Source organism: Macrotis lagotis, chromosome 6 (genome assembly GCF_037893015.1).
Source record: "Macrotis lagotis isolate mMagLag1 chromosome 6, bilby.v1.9.chrom.fasta, whole genome shotgun sequence".
Lineage (NCBI taxonomy): Eukaryota > Metazoa > Chordata > Mammalia > Peramelemorphia > Peramelidae > Macrotis > Macrotis lagotis.
The window spans coordinates 46339660-46354218 of NC_133663.1; the positions used below are offsets into that span (position 1 = coordinate 46339660).

The 14559-nt window shown below is 37.0% G+C and overlaps 1 protein-coding gene across 1 annotated transcript in view; it reads left to right on the plus strand.

Moving 5' to 3' along the window:
- The window catches only part of ANKUB1 (ankyrin repeat and ubiquitin domain containing 1), a 42174-nt gene extending 29457 nt beyond the window's left edge, over positions 1 to 12717 (plus strand). Inside the window, exons 5-7 of the mRNA XM_074191088.1 lie at positions 4445 to 4559; positions 8520 to 9452; positions 11626 to 12717. Coding sequence (XP_074047189.1) covers positions 4445 to 4559; positions 8520 to 9452; positions 11626 to 11779 — 1202 coding nt within the window. The 3' untranslated portion in view covers positions 11780 to 12717. The remainder of the gene's footprint in view (positions 1 to 4444; positions 4560 to 8519; positions 9453 to 11625) is intronic.
- The last annotated feature ends 1842 nt before the right edge of the window (positions 12718 to 14559 follow it).

The following is a 14559-nucleotide window of genomic DNA, read 5'->3' on the forward strand; positions in this document are numbered from 1 at the left end:
CAGTCACGAAGAACTGGTGGACAACACAATAACAAATTATTAACAAAAAATTTAAGAACAAAAGTGATCTGATGTTCATGCAGCAAGAACAGTTGCTAACCAGTGGAAAACCTTTAAATTCATTTGGCAACCAAGAGAAGTGACTACAAAGTGAAGAATACACTAATACAATGGGGCAGATCCCCTGCAAGAAACTTATGGGATGCTATCAATAAGAATTGCATAGGAAATCCTAGGACTCCTCTACCTAAAGTACAACATGATATCATAGATACAGTGAAGCTCTTTGCAGGTATCACATTTTTACTCTCTAATGGGTGTGTTTCTCCATTGTCTTATTGTCAGTACTTTTCTCTACAAACAGTTTTTGGGCCTTCAGAGTCTTCTGATTATCTCAGATGTAGTGACCAGAAAGCCTCTCTCTGAAGAGGTCAAGCTGATAGCTCTTTTAGTACTTAGTGTTAGCTAGGGGGAAAAAAAAGCCACGGCACTCGGTTTTCTGTAAATGGAGAAGATATTAGCACCCACCTCCTAGGGTTGTTGAAGAAATAAAAGAGATAATACTTGTAAAGCACTAAGCATGTTCTCTACATATGCTTGTTCCTTTCCTGCAGTGGTCACACAGCTAATAAGTGTCAGAGGCTGAGTTCAAGTCGAACACTTTATCCACTATATTTTGCTGCCTCTTTTCTGAAGAGGGAAACAAAGCAGTTTGCTTTTATTTTCAAATCAGAAATAGTAGAAAGCCACTGAATCTTAGAAGGAAAAACAAACCCTGCAGGTCATCTGTTCTAAAATAGTAGCCACCCTGGGAATTCCTTTTATGTCTTTCCTGGTAAGTTATGATCTTGGCCTCTATAATAGAAAACACAGACTTTGTTTCATGGTGATTTCCTTATGTTGCTGACAATTTTTTTTTTGCAAGACAATGGAGTTAAGTGGCTTGCCCAAGGCCATAAAGCTAGGTAATTATTAAGTGTCTGAGACGGGGATTTGAACTCAGGTACTCCTGACTCCAGGGCTGGTGCTCTATCCACCTAGCTGCCCCCATTGCTGACATTTTCTAATGAGAAAGTCATCCTGTCTTACAAAGTGCTTCATTCTGTTTCTGATAACTAATGGTTAAGTTCTTTAAGTATCAGGATTGTCCCATATGCTTAAACCCCAATTAATATATTTAACTAGATACTCCAGCCCTGATACCTTCTGGGTGAAAGCTCCCTTTTGATTGAATCATAGCATCAATAAACCAAAGGAGGAAAATTAGATATGAATGACTCCTGAACAACGCTATTAAATCAACCAACCAATCAATCAGTTCAACAACTAAAGGAACAAACTAGGTACGACTTGAATAAAAGCAGCTGAGCCACACAGGGAACATCCTGTGGTAGACTGAAGAGAATCAGTCAATCTGTGGGGCTTGGATAAAATGGCAAACCAGTTTGGAATGTGGCAATCCAGCAGTAGGTCAACCTGAGGAGGAATCATTTGGAAGGAGAAAAGTCTGTCACTTCTCTTTGAGAAAAAGATGATCCTGTGGATTCTGAAAGGTCAGAAAATTAGGATTTCCCATAAGGTATTGGTAGTGTCCATGAAACAGCAGCAGCAGCTGACCATAGGATCTAAACTGGTGGCTAAGGACAAACTGAACTCACAGAAGAAAGCAAGGGCATCAATTATAGCACTTGGTGTTATAGCCACTATAGTATAAAGCTACAAGGGCATCAACTTTAGGACCCAAAAGAGAGTTACAAACATTAAAGAGTGGTCTTCATGAAGATTCTACAAAAGGAGAAAAAGACTTCCAGAAATCAAGAACTATGAGTTATACCTTCACTACGTATGATCTCTATTGAGCCCATTCTCCCCGGGGATCTTACATGTTCAAGGGGAGAGTGTATTCTCATTTTGGGGGGATGTTTTATACGAACATCCCTTGACATACCACTTTGATAAATCCCTTATTTTAAACTTTGACTTATTCTATCTGGATGATAATCACACTATGATGGGTTTGTGAACAACAGTACTAAAAACAACAAAAACCATACTAGAACACAGAGGGAAGAAGTGGTTAGCCACCTTCTGGAATTCATCCTATTAATTGGTAGTTAGTTTATGGGGAGTACAATATTTATAGCAAGCTGAAAAATCTATCTTGCAATCATCTTGGGTCAGACCACTACAGCTATTTTTTTTCAAGCAAAAGTGAAAATCTAAAATGTGAGTTTTAGAAATTTACTTTGAAACTTGAGAAGTGTCAGTTAGTCAATACAACTCTGAAATCCCTTTGACATTTGAGAGTTGCCCCATTGTCTTCCTTTATTATATAGGAACTAGCCTTGAAAGCAGGATCTCCTCTGGCCTTTGGCCAGAGAGAAGTACAATCTCAGATTCAGTCCTTGAATGAAGATGACAGGGAATGAAAAAAAATAATAAACAAATAACTTGAAGGAAGGTTTTCCTTTATTCCTTCTTTTTAATTTTTTCCCTTGGTACATGGAAGAAGTTATTCTTCAGGCCCACCTATCTCTTCCAGAGAGATCCAAGGCCCTTTCGGTGGGTTAGACAGGTGGATTTCAATAACATTGAAAGTTTGGTTCCTTAGGGTCTTAGAAGTGAATGCTTCTGAATTCTCCTTTTAAATTATTGTGCATAATTCTAAGTTCATAATTATCAAAAATATTATGTTAATGGCTCATACCAAATTCCTCACTTAAAAAACTTCCCAGTCAGTACTTGTCTCTGACTAATACTAGATCTATCCTGGCTTCTCCTGAATGTTCAGATGACAAAGGGATGGAAGGAAATGCATCTCTAGATCTACCACAAATATTGCTGAAAATTAAAACTGGATTTTAAAAACATAGCTTTTATCAGAATAAATGAACAGTCTCAGATTTGGATTCCTGCTGAATTGAGCCCAAGTAGGATAATGGGAAGGAAATGAGGACCATCAGTTTGTGCACCTTGCCCACAATGCACTTGGTGCTACAGACACTATAGTAAAAAGTTAGTCTTATACCTTATCATTTACTGCTTTAGATTTCTCTTCTTCCTGTAGGCTTGGGCAGGAACTACTGCAAGCCAGTCACTGTTGTGCTGCTGAGACAATGTCTTTTACTCCCTCTCATTTTTCCCCCTCTTCTTTGTGGGCTTTCTCAAGTTCCCTGCCTTTTCCAATACCATATGATAGTTTCTTACATAAGAAAAAGATGAGTGAAAATTCCAAATCCCAGGCAATCTTTATTGGTTTAGGTCATTTCTCTTCCTTGCAGAATAGAAAGAGAATAGGATCAAAATATCTGTGATCTCACAATAAATTAGTATTTTGTAGATAATTAAATGAAATAATTTAATTTAGAATAGACTGTTAAAACTCTGTTTTCTTATGCCTATCTCTAGGGGAAACTAAACATCATATTAGGAAAAATTCAGAAGAATAGGTGCCCTTTAATAAATAAATTTTGAATTTCCAATTATAGAATCTTTGATAAGTATTTTAATCAGTTTTAATAACCAAAGAATGGTTGTAAAACTATACTCTCCTGGATGTGAAATCACCCTATCTGTCAGGGGGCCTTCCTTATCATGGTAGAGCTAATCTGAGTCAGAATCAGATTATAATAAATTGGGACAGGAAACACAAGATCAACAATGTAGGTCAATAGATACCTCAAATAGGAAGGAAGATCAAGAACACATGATGTTTAAATTGGGTTTGAGGCAAGGCAGTCTCTGGTGAATGGTCAAGTTCTGCTAAGCCAAAATCAAGACTACTTGGGGAGCAGGAGCAGGGGAGTTTGGTTCAGTCACATCTGGAACATAGCAGCATTCAGACAGGCATGATGAATCCAGTAGCATTTCCTCTTACACATTAAGCCCTACATGCCCAATTGCACATGTTCTTTTGGAAAGGGGAAGAAAAGGCAAAAAAACAGAGATTGGGGAGAGGGGGAAAAAAGAGAAATGCCAGAATGGCAAAAGGGGAGAGAAGAAAGGCATAAAAAAAAAAGAAAGTAGAGAGAGAATGGCAGTCTTAGGTCAAATGAAAGGTCTCATATAGATTAAAATAATAATTGTAGAACTTTTGTGGTATTTATGCTATCATAAAGAGCAATTTTTTTCCATGTGGGTATTTATAGAACCTATTATTTTTCTTTTGAAAGCTGTTTGTGTCCTTTGACCATGCACAAGCATGGGAAACAAACAATGTTATAGATGAGGAAAACAGAAGCACTTTGAAGTCAGGGTGGCATTTCCAAATGAATGACTGAGCTGGAAGCAGAGTCCCTCCAGATTCATACAGAGGTCAGATCTGCTTTCCTGGCAAAAACACATATACTGTCACAGCCACAATAGCAAGCCATTTTCTTTGCTTTGGTCAAACAAACTTTGTGAACTATAAATCGTAGTGAAATATATTCATCCCCACCTACAGGAACAACACTTCGCTTAGATGTATGGGATGGATGGAAAGAATTTCTGACTGGATGTCTCCAAGGACAAAAACTTAAAGTTCAACAGTATCTCTCAGAAGAGGAACCAGTACTCAAGTATGGTTGCTATAAAAAATAAATGTTAATTAAATTAACAAAGCTTATTTTTTCCCCATGAGCAATACTCACAAGCATAGCTATTCCTAAAAATTCTTGACACAGATCTGCAATGCTACATGTATGATAGCCCTACTGTATTCCAAAAAATGATGGGAAATCAAATAGGAAGGAATTACAGAGATTCTTTTGTCCATTTCTTATTGTCTGAGTGTGTAGCTCCATCACACACAGCAAAAATGAGAGAGCTATGTGGTTGATGATTCACAGCCATAAAAGATGCTATCTCAGGTTGATTATTTGTTTGTAGAAATGTCTTTCACCAATGTTTTGAAACTTCCTGGGAAGTCCTGGCTTTGACTTCAACTAGATTTTGGTTGACCTACTTGGATATATCTCTTAGGTCTCTCTCAATTACCCCTTCTTCCTACAGGCTTATTGATTGCAACTAGTCCCAAGCAACAACTTCTCCTTCATTCTTGGAAACCTGTCAAGAAAACCGAATGATATTCAGATTGAACAGTCCAGGTTGGCTTTATCTCTTCCCACCAGTTCTTACACTCCTTCTCCACTACACCACTGCCCTCTCCTGGAGTTGTCATCCATTGCTAAGGCTGCTTGTCTTTTATCATGTTCACAGCCACACCCAATCAGAACAGAAAAGAAATTCCCAGGTCATAGTCTTTCCTTTTGATTATCTCCCTTCCTTACAGCTGAAACTCTCCCACTCTCTTAGCATCTAGATTGTGGTGAGAAAATTCTTCTCAGCTCCCATTATATACCAGGCAGATGCAGATTGGCTGCACAGTGGATAGAGTGCCAGGCTGGGAATCAGAAAGACTCATCTTTATGAGTTCAAATCTGACCTCAGATGTTTACTATCTGTGACTCTGGGCAGGTCACTTAATGGTGTTTGCCTCAAGTTCCTCATCTGTAAATGAACTGGAGAAGGGAATGGGCAAACCACTCCAGTATCTTTATCAAGAAAACTCCTAAAAAGGGTGATGAAGAGTTGAATAAAACTGAACAACAGGATAGAGCACTGGCCTTGGAGTCAGGAGTACCTGGGTTCAAATCCGACCTCAGACACTTAATAATTACCTAGCTGTGTGGCCTTGGGCAAGCCACTTAACCCCATTGCCTTGCAAAATCTAAGAAACAAAAACAAAAACAACAAAAAAACTGAACAGCAGAGGTAAGAAAATTATCCCCTGGAGCTGCTTTTAACACTGAAGCGATAGATGGTATTGGCTATTTTTACTCTACATTCTTGCACCTTCACTCAGGTCTCAGGTTTTCACTACATTCATATGACATGGTTTGGAGGCATGAAGTTCAGCACACTCCTATTGCCTCAGGCTAACTCAAAGACAAAACTTGTTCTATACACTTTGATGGCAAAGGCATCTTGATAGAACATTTTCTCCATAAATCCCCTTATTGGCCAGGTCCCCTAGCAACCAACTCATTTCTAATTATTGAAACTCCCATTCACTGAGTGCTACAGATTCCTGATCTGATTAAACCCCAAGACCTTGGGGGAAATTTAATAGACTTAGTCCTTATTCAGTAAGAATATATGGGATAGAAAATCCCATACCTATAGTGTTAACTGAAAGTCAGTAAGTGCTCACTTTTAACTGGATGAGAGACCCAGTCTCTCAATATGGTGGCAAGAAGATTAAATCACCATTAAATCAGTATGAATTGCTCAGCCTGAATATCGTTCACTCTTTGCCTTGCTTCTTCTAAACTCATCTGACTTACTGGCTTCTTTTAAGATTCAGCTCAGATTTCACCTTCTGCAGGAGACCTTTCTCACTCCTCCCTTCTGCAATAACTTTCCATTCATAAATTGTCATATAAATATCTTAGGTGTATGTAGTTTGCATGCATACACATAGCTTGTATATAGTTATTTGTATGTTATCTCTTCTATTGGAATATTAAGTTCTTGAGGGCAGTTTTTATCTCTTGCTAGATAGAAGTGTGCCAAAAATATTCCTATTAAATACTAGAGCAATTAACTTTTGATAAAGTGAGTAGTATTAAGTCATTTAATTGACATAGATCCCATTTGTAAATACTATACCATGTACAATATTCCTTCAGTAATATTAAACAAGGGGCAGCTAGGTGGCACAGTGGATAAAGCACCAGCCCTGGAGTCAGAAGGACCTGAGTTCAAATCCAAATTCAGACACTTAATAATTTCCTAGCAGTGTGACCTTGGGCAAGTCACATTAACCCCATTGCCTTAAATAAAATAAAATTTAAATAAAAAATTCTTAATAATATTAAAAAATAATACTATACAGCACCAATCATTGTTGGTAGGAATGCTCCTTTTCACTTAAGCTCCCATGCATCTTGACATTGCTTTTTGGATTATCTATGGTTTTGATTCTTTGAAGATAGTGTTCATAGAGACAAAATAATACTGATGTTAAATAGAGATATTTGTGTCAGGAAATAGTGTGGCATCATTCAAAAAGCTGCACAATTTCCTAAGTGCAAAATGATCCATTTCCTTTCTCCTTTTCAATTATGAGCTCATCTCCCTGCCCATCAGCAGTGGTTATCAAAAATGCAGATATCAATGGATGAATTGAGTGAACTACTCATCCAACATAATGTTATAATCTGAACAGAAAGTATTCTTCATCCATTTGCTTTTTCCTATGTAGAATGTTAAATATTAGGATCATCTCTGAAGTAAACAGGATCACCTGGAGGACTCCATCAAAACAGGGAATTCCTTTTCCAATTGAATGCAACAGAGGACATTCTCCCTAAGAGGAGCAAACCCCCTTTAGGGAGTTTGCATTTCTATATATGTTATGCACCTCACCAGAAAGTTAAATAAAATACACCTTTGCATGGTGCAATGGAGAGAAGATTGAATTTGAAATCAAAATCTGGTTTTGAATCCTACCTCCACCATTTACTACTCAATGACCCTAGACATGTCACTTTAACCTCAGTGGACCTCAGTTTACTCATCTGTAAGATGAGGAGCCTGAACTAGATAAAGTTGAAGGTCCCTTCCATCTCTCAATCTATGGTCTGAATGATAGAGTCATTGAACAAAATTATATTTTAGGATCTTATATCCAGCAATCCATATACCTTTCATGTTACAGGTACTGTGCTAGAGATTGAAGATACAAAAATAAAGCAAAAAAGTTTCTGCCCTCAAGGAGATTACTTTCTAATGCATAGGGAGATACAAAACACTGAAAACTAAGTGGAAAAGCTTCCTAACACTGAAGCTGAACTTTTGAGAAAACTAAGAATTCTAAGAGAGGATAGAGTTTATTCTAAACATGGTGGACAACCTATGCAAAATCATGGTAATAGGAGAAATGAGTAATTTGACTAGGACACAGAGTGTGTGTAAAATGGAGGAATGTTAAATGAGAAAGTAGAAATAAGCCAGCTTGGGAAAGACTTTAAATGACAGTCTGAGAAGTATGAGAACCTTGACAAGAGACAGTGAAGGAAGGACCAGAGAGTTCTTTTCTAACAGTTCATGCAGAATGTTGGGCTTGGTCAGCAAGTACATTAACCAGACTAGCAGTGGTGCTTCTGGAACCAGGTTAATGGTGTCTTTGTAAGGCAAGAATGACTTATCAGACTTATGTTCTGACTGCACTAAATGTGCTCTAGTTTTCTGCCTAGGGGAAGAAGCTCTGGCTTGAGGTGCCATATAGTTATAACTAAATGGGATGTACATTGTGGTGTGGGCAATGTCTTCAGGTGCATGGCAGTAGAGTATTAGCTTCCTATGATAACTAAGTTAAATAAAGCCTCAGCAGGAATCTAAGAACCACTGGAAAAAGGGAGGAGTCAGAAGTCAACAGCACTTATTAATGTGTGCCAAACACTGGGAATAGAAACTGGGTACCTACCTTTATCAGCATTTTAGATTAACTTTCCTATTTTGTTCCATTCACTCAGGTACCAGAAGAGAGTAGCCCTTTATATGGCTGCATTTTATGGATATATTGAGCTCACAGAGTGGACCCTGCAGCAAGGGGTAAGACCCAATGAAGCAGTTGGCGTACACCCCTACCGAGAATGGTGTCATGAAACTCATCATCCGGATACTTTTAAATGTCCCATTCATGCAGCTGCAGAAACAGGTCAACTATTGATACTCAAGGCCTTCATCAATTATAATGTCTTGTGCCTGGACTCCAAAAATGCAGTCGGACAAATCCCACTGACAATTGCCCTCAAACACAAGCATAAAGACTGTGTATTATATTTGGTGGCTAAGATGTGGTCCACAGTTTCTTATTCTAAAATTTCAGTCCCCATGAGGATCTATATTAAAATAAAACAATGGTTTCTCAGAGCTCAGCATCACATCCTTCAGAGAAGATGCCACCATGGATCTCGGGCATTCAGAACTAGAGTTGGAGATTTTGTCATGGTGGATGGCTTCACCCAACCAAAAATGACCTCTAAAGAATGGAGTAAAGCTGGGATCAAGGGCATGAAAAGCAAAGTTTCCAAACTGCCAAGTCTCCATAAAAAAAAACAAAGCAGGAAAACTTTGGATCCCTTGATAGTTCCACAGCAGCCAAAAAGTATAGGAAGCATAAAACTACCTCCAATAAAAGAAACAAATGAGTTCTCAAGATTACAAGAATGGCACTCAAACAATCAGGAAAAAAAGCCCCCTAAATCTAGGAAGAAGGAAATGATGACAACAAATCTATACTCAGTCCATGCTTCTCTTCCTTTACTGGCTCCTAGGGGCTATCCTCCTTTTTACTATGTGACACCTAAAGCAGCACGGTTCCTTACTTCATCTCTAGAAACTTTTTTGGAACATAGTGGAAAGACTACAAGAGAGAATGCAGTCTACTGCTTAGCTTCTGCAAGGTATTTTTCTTCTTTAACTATTCTTGTAGAATATGTATCATAGGTCCAAAATCATTGTCGTCATCATCATCTACATCACAAAGCCCACGCTCTGAGACACTCATTCCAACTCTCTTCCTTCATGAGTCAGGTTCCCAGAGCTTAGGAATGTACCCTTACAGTCAAGAACACTTAAAATCAAGTGTCATCTTCTGTCTTTCAGTTTAAAACCATATCCACTGCCTTATTGGAAAGGACATAGGTATGGGCTCATGAACAATTGAATCTATGGAGGAGTGAAGAGTTAGCTGTCCTCTGGGGACCCTGTTAATTAGTGTCCATTTGGGAGATAAGCACAGGGGAGGTATTAATTTTTTATTATGGTTCATCATATCATGGGTCCCCTGCAAACTATAGCATCCTATTCTCCCTATAGTTAAAGTTTATCTTTTTTGTTGTTGTTTTGTAAGGTAGTGGGGTTTAGTGACTTGCCCAAGGTCACACAGCAAGATAATCATTAAGTGTCTGAGGCTGGATTTGAACTCAGGTTCTCCTGAATCCAGAGCTGATGCTCTATCCACCAAGCTGCCCTATTAAGGTTTATCTTACTAATGATTATCTAGTTCCAGTAGCATTCTTAGAAGGGTTTTTAAGAATAAAATCGAGTTGTGAGGGCCTCAAGCCTATTCATTATACCATAATTCCAATCGAATAGAATGTAAATTAGAAATTCTCCAAGTCCAGCAAATAAGATCATGTGAGATTCTGCCTGATCCTAGTTTAGTCTCAATATTACATAAGTCAAAGATGAAGTCCTTCTCTCTCTGTGAATTTTTTAGTATTATAGAGTTACCATGTTATGAAGTTAAATGCTAATCCTTAGGTTCTTTGTTTTTTTTGTATTTGAAAGCAAATAGTAAATTATCAGTTCCAAACATTATGATTAAGAATATTCTTAAAAAACACAAACGAAAAGAGTATTCTCTTTTTTAAAGAAAGATTTTTATTTGTTTTGAGTTTTACAATTTCCCCCCCATTCTTGCTTTCCTCCTCCCATCCCCCACAGAAGACATTCTATTAGTCTTTACATTGTTTCCATGGTATACATTGATCTAAGTTGAATGTGATGAGAGAATCATATCCTTAAGGAGAAAAATAAAGTATAAGAGATAGCAAAATTATATAATAAGATAACGATTTAAAAAGAAGATTCTTTAAGAACAGAACAAAGAATTTGAAAGATAAGGGGAAGAAAATGAATTTAAAAAGCATATATCTGGAGCCAGCAAACTATAGCCCTGGGGGGCAGCTAGGTGGCAGCTAGGTGGCGTAGTGGATAAAGCATGGGCCCTGGAATCAGGAGTACCTGGGTTCAAATCCGGTCTCAGACACTTAATAATGACCTAGCTGTGTGGCCTTGGCCAAGCCACTTAACCCCGTTTGCCTTGCAAAAAACCTAAAAAACAACAACAACAACAACAAAAAAAACAAACCCCATAGCCCTGGGTTAAATAATCCAGAAGCTGCTTGCTTTTGAAGAGCCTGAAAACTAAGATGATTTTTGTATTTTTAAATAAAGTTTTATTGTACTTTAGAATGTAAAAACTATTCTTAGCTTGAGAGCCATATCAAATGGTATAAGGGGCTGTAGTTTGCCAACTCCTAGCATAAGTAATTGGACAATAATGAAAATGGAAGTAAATAAGTCAGTAATTTAATAAAGCAAGCCAAAATGAATCAAGCAAAATAGTGAGATGAAGCTCTTGGAGATAAAAATTAGATGGGAAAACTGAATGAAAGTGATAGTATCTGGCAATAAGCAAAATTATTTGACACAGATGTTTCTGACACATTCATTATCTTAAGTGCCCACACTCATGTGAGATCCACCATGATGTGGCATGCCAACTTGAACACAAACATTTTATTTTTTGAATACCTGCTCCTTCCTTCCTCTTTGACAGGTTGCTGCCACCTAGTGGTTATAATTTGAGGATTTACTGGGAAAAATTTGGAGCCAACCTAGTGACCTTAACAATTCATTGGGTCACAAGTTTTGGGTTCAGATCTGCTGGAATCTCCTGTTGGAAAGATTTCGACCACTAAAATTGCAAACTGATGGGTGTCCTTCATATCCAGATCAGAACAGGAAAAGATTAGGTTTCACAATAAATTGTTTGTTATTTGCTTGCAGTGCATTTAAAGAAAAACGATGGCTTCAGCAGCTAGAAATTGCAAAGACCATGGCAAAGAAGAGCATTTATAATCTAACTACTGAAAGCTCGCCTTCAAAAGTAGGGTCCTCGGGAGGCTTTCCTTTAAGAAGAGAAAACCTCATTCATCTATGACTAGCCAAGATCAGGCATAGTTTCTTATTTTGAATGCCAACAACCCTGAAGCAACAACAAAATGTAAGGGTTCATAAACAGATAAAGAGGCTTTAACCTTGAATACTCTGCTCTCTGAATGTCATCACTTCTCAGAGCCAGAAGGGACAAATGAAACCATCCAGTTCCACCAAGTCTGAACCAACAAGGTCTGCAGTGCCACTTGATAAGAAGTTGCTCAGCCTGGAGTATTCCAGAAACAAGGAACTTACTAGCCCCTCAGGTGGCCAATTTCACTTCTGTAGTTTTTCCTTACATCGAGCCCAAATCTGCCACTTTACTCCTTCAGCTAGTTTTATCTAGTTTTGACTTCTGAAGCAAGTAGAGAAAATCTAATCTCTCTTCTGCATGGGAGCTTTTTGTATTTATTTTATTTAATAATTTAAAAAATTTAAACAAATACAAAATGAGAGAAAAAATTGCCATGTACACATTAGACCATAAGAGAGGATTCAATATGAAACAAATTTACATTTCAGGAAAACCTGGATAATAAGTAATACACATTGTTTTAAAAGCTACCCGGCTTTCTTTGTTTGCTTCCTTATTGGTTTTCTTTTGTTCTCTCTTGTGAACTTTTTATTTTAATTTTTTTCTCTTTTCTCTCCCTCTCCCGGAAAGAAGCTCAATTAAGTTTGTGTTTGTGTGTGTGTGTGTGTGTGTGTGTGTGTGTGTGTGTGTATAGATAGCTATAGATATCAATATACATACACATCTATACTCATTCAATATTTTGCTTATTTCCACCTGTCATCAGTTTCTCTGATGATGAGTTAGCATCTTCCTTCACAGGTCAGAGACATTCCATGTTTCCCTAAATCAATCAGCTCATGATTTTCCTCATCTCAGCAGTATTCTAATCCAATCATATACTATTTGAGATTATCTTTGAAAGTTTCTCCTCCAATTCTTTTACTCTTGGCTAATAGGTTTTATTATTCAAAATGATTTTAATTTATAATAGTTAAAATGCTCATCTTTACACTTCCAACAATGCTCTCCCTTATAATTTACTTTTAAAATTTGATATGGCTGAATCTACTTCCTTTACTTCTTTTTTCCAGGTTTCTTTGATGTTCCTGCCTTTTGCTCTTCCAAATGAACTTTGTTATTATTTTTCTAACTCAGTAAAATAATTTTTAGTAATTTAATTGAATCGGTTAGGTAAAATTGTCACTTTAAAAATTATATTGACTTTCCTATCCATGAACAATAAATGACACTTCAGTTATTTAGATCTGAGTTTGTTTGTATAAAAAATGTTTAATGTTTAATGTTCATATAGTTCCTGTGTCTGTTTTCGCAGTTATTTGCTCAGGTATTTTACTGTCTAGGTATATACTATCTAGGTATTTTAAATGGTATAACAATATTGAATAATATTGCTGACATAAAGTATAATTTTTCTTTCACTTTTGATTAAATCTATTTTAATTTTAACTTTGAGATCATGATTACCATACCGGCTTTTTTTTACGTAATAAATTCTACTTTTCCTTTATTTTATCTTTGTGTGTATCTCTTGTTTTTATCATAAAGCAACAAAAATGAATTCAAATTTTTAATTAGCCAGCCATATCTGTTTTATGGGTAATTTAGTCCCACTCACATTCTAAGTTACAATTAATTATTGGGTATTTTCCTCTTTCCCATTTTCTCCTCACTATTCTTTGTCATTCTGTTTATCTTATTTTTTCCTCACTTTTCTGCTTTATGTTTACTCATTACCTTGCCTTCCTTTTCCTTAACCTATCCACCCCTCTAAAAGTCCCTCCCTTATCCTCTCCTCTCACCCTATGCTCTTGTCCTTTTATCTTCTTCTAGATTTAAAGACTTTTTTTTTGCAAGGCAATGGGGTTAAGTGACTTGCCCAAGATCACACAGCTAGGTAATTATTAAGTGTCTGAGGCCGAATTTGAACTCAGGTCCTCCTGACTCCAGGGCTGGTCTTATTTTTTTTTAGAATGATCTCATCATACTCACCCAAGCCTTTCTTTAAAACTACCCAAATAATGATGACAATCCTAAGAATACTCTACTAATATTTTCATATATGTGAGGTAAACAATTTGACTTTATTGAGTTCCTTATAATTGATCTTTGATGTTTACTTTACATTTCTCCTCCTGGATGTTATGTATTAAATTTTTCCTTAAATTCTTGGAATTCTGTCATAGAAACTTAAAAGTCTTTGCTTGTTAAGTGTCCATTTTTTTCATTAAAAATTATAGTTAACTTTGCTGGGTAAGTTACCCTTGGTCATTATTCTAGCTTTCTACTTGGAATATAATATTACAAGACCTAGGTCCTTCAATCTATTTAAAGTGTTTTTTCCTTGTACTGTTGCTGCAAATTCAGTATTCTGCTGTGAAGAATCAGATACTTGACCCAGGAATGTAGGTGTTAAAAGAAAATAGAGATTTATTAAAAGAAATTACAACACAAAAATAGTGATAGAGAAGTTAATAAGAGATTAAGGAAGGCCACATAAATTACTAATTAATCTTGGCAGGTCAGTTGCCAAGTTCAGCAAAAATTCAGAAAAAAAAGAGAGCCCGACCTTAACTGAAATCTTCTTAAATCCCCCTCAGGAGTCCATGGGATGAGGTGGTGGGTGACTTGAGAGTTGCCCAAGTCCAGCATTGGGGAGTTTGCCTTTTGGGGAGGGGTCAAAGGGTCTCAGATTCCTCTGGGTGGTCTTTCTACAACCTAGCTTGCCTTACAATAGAGCATGGCCATGG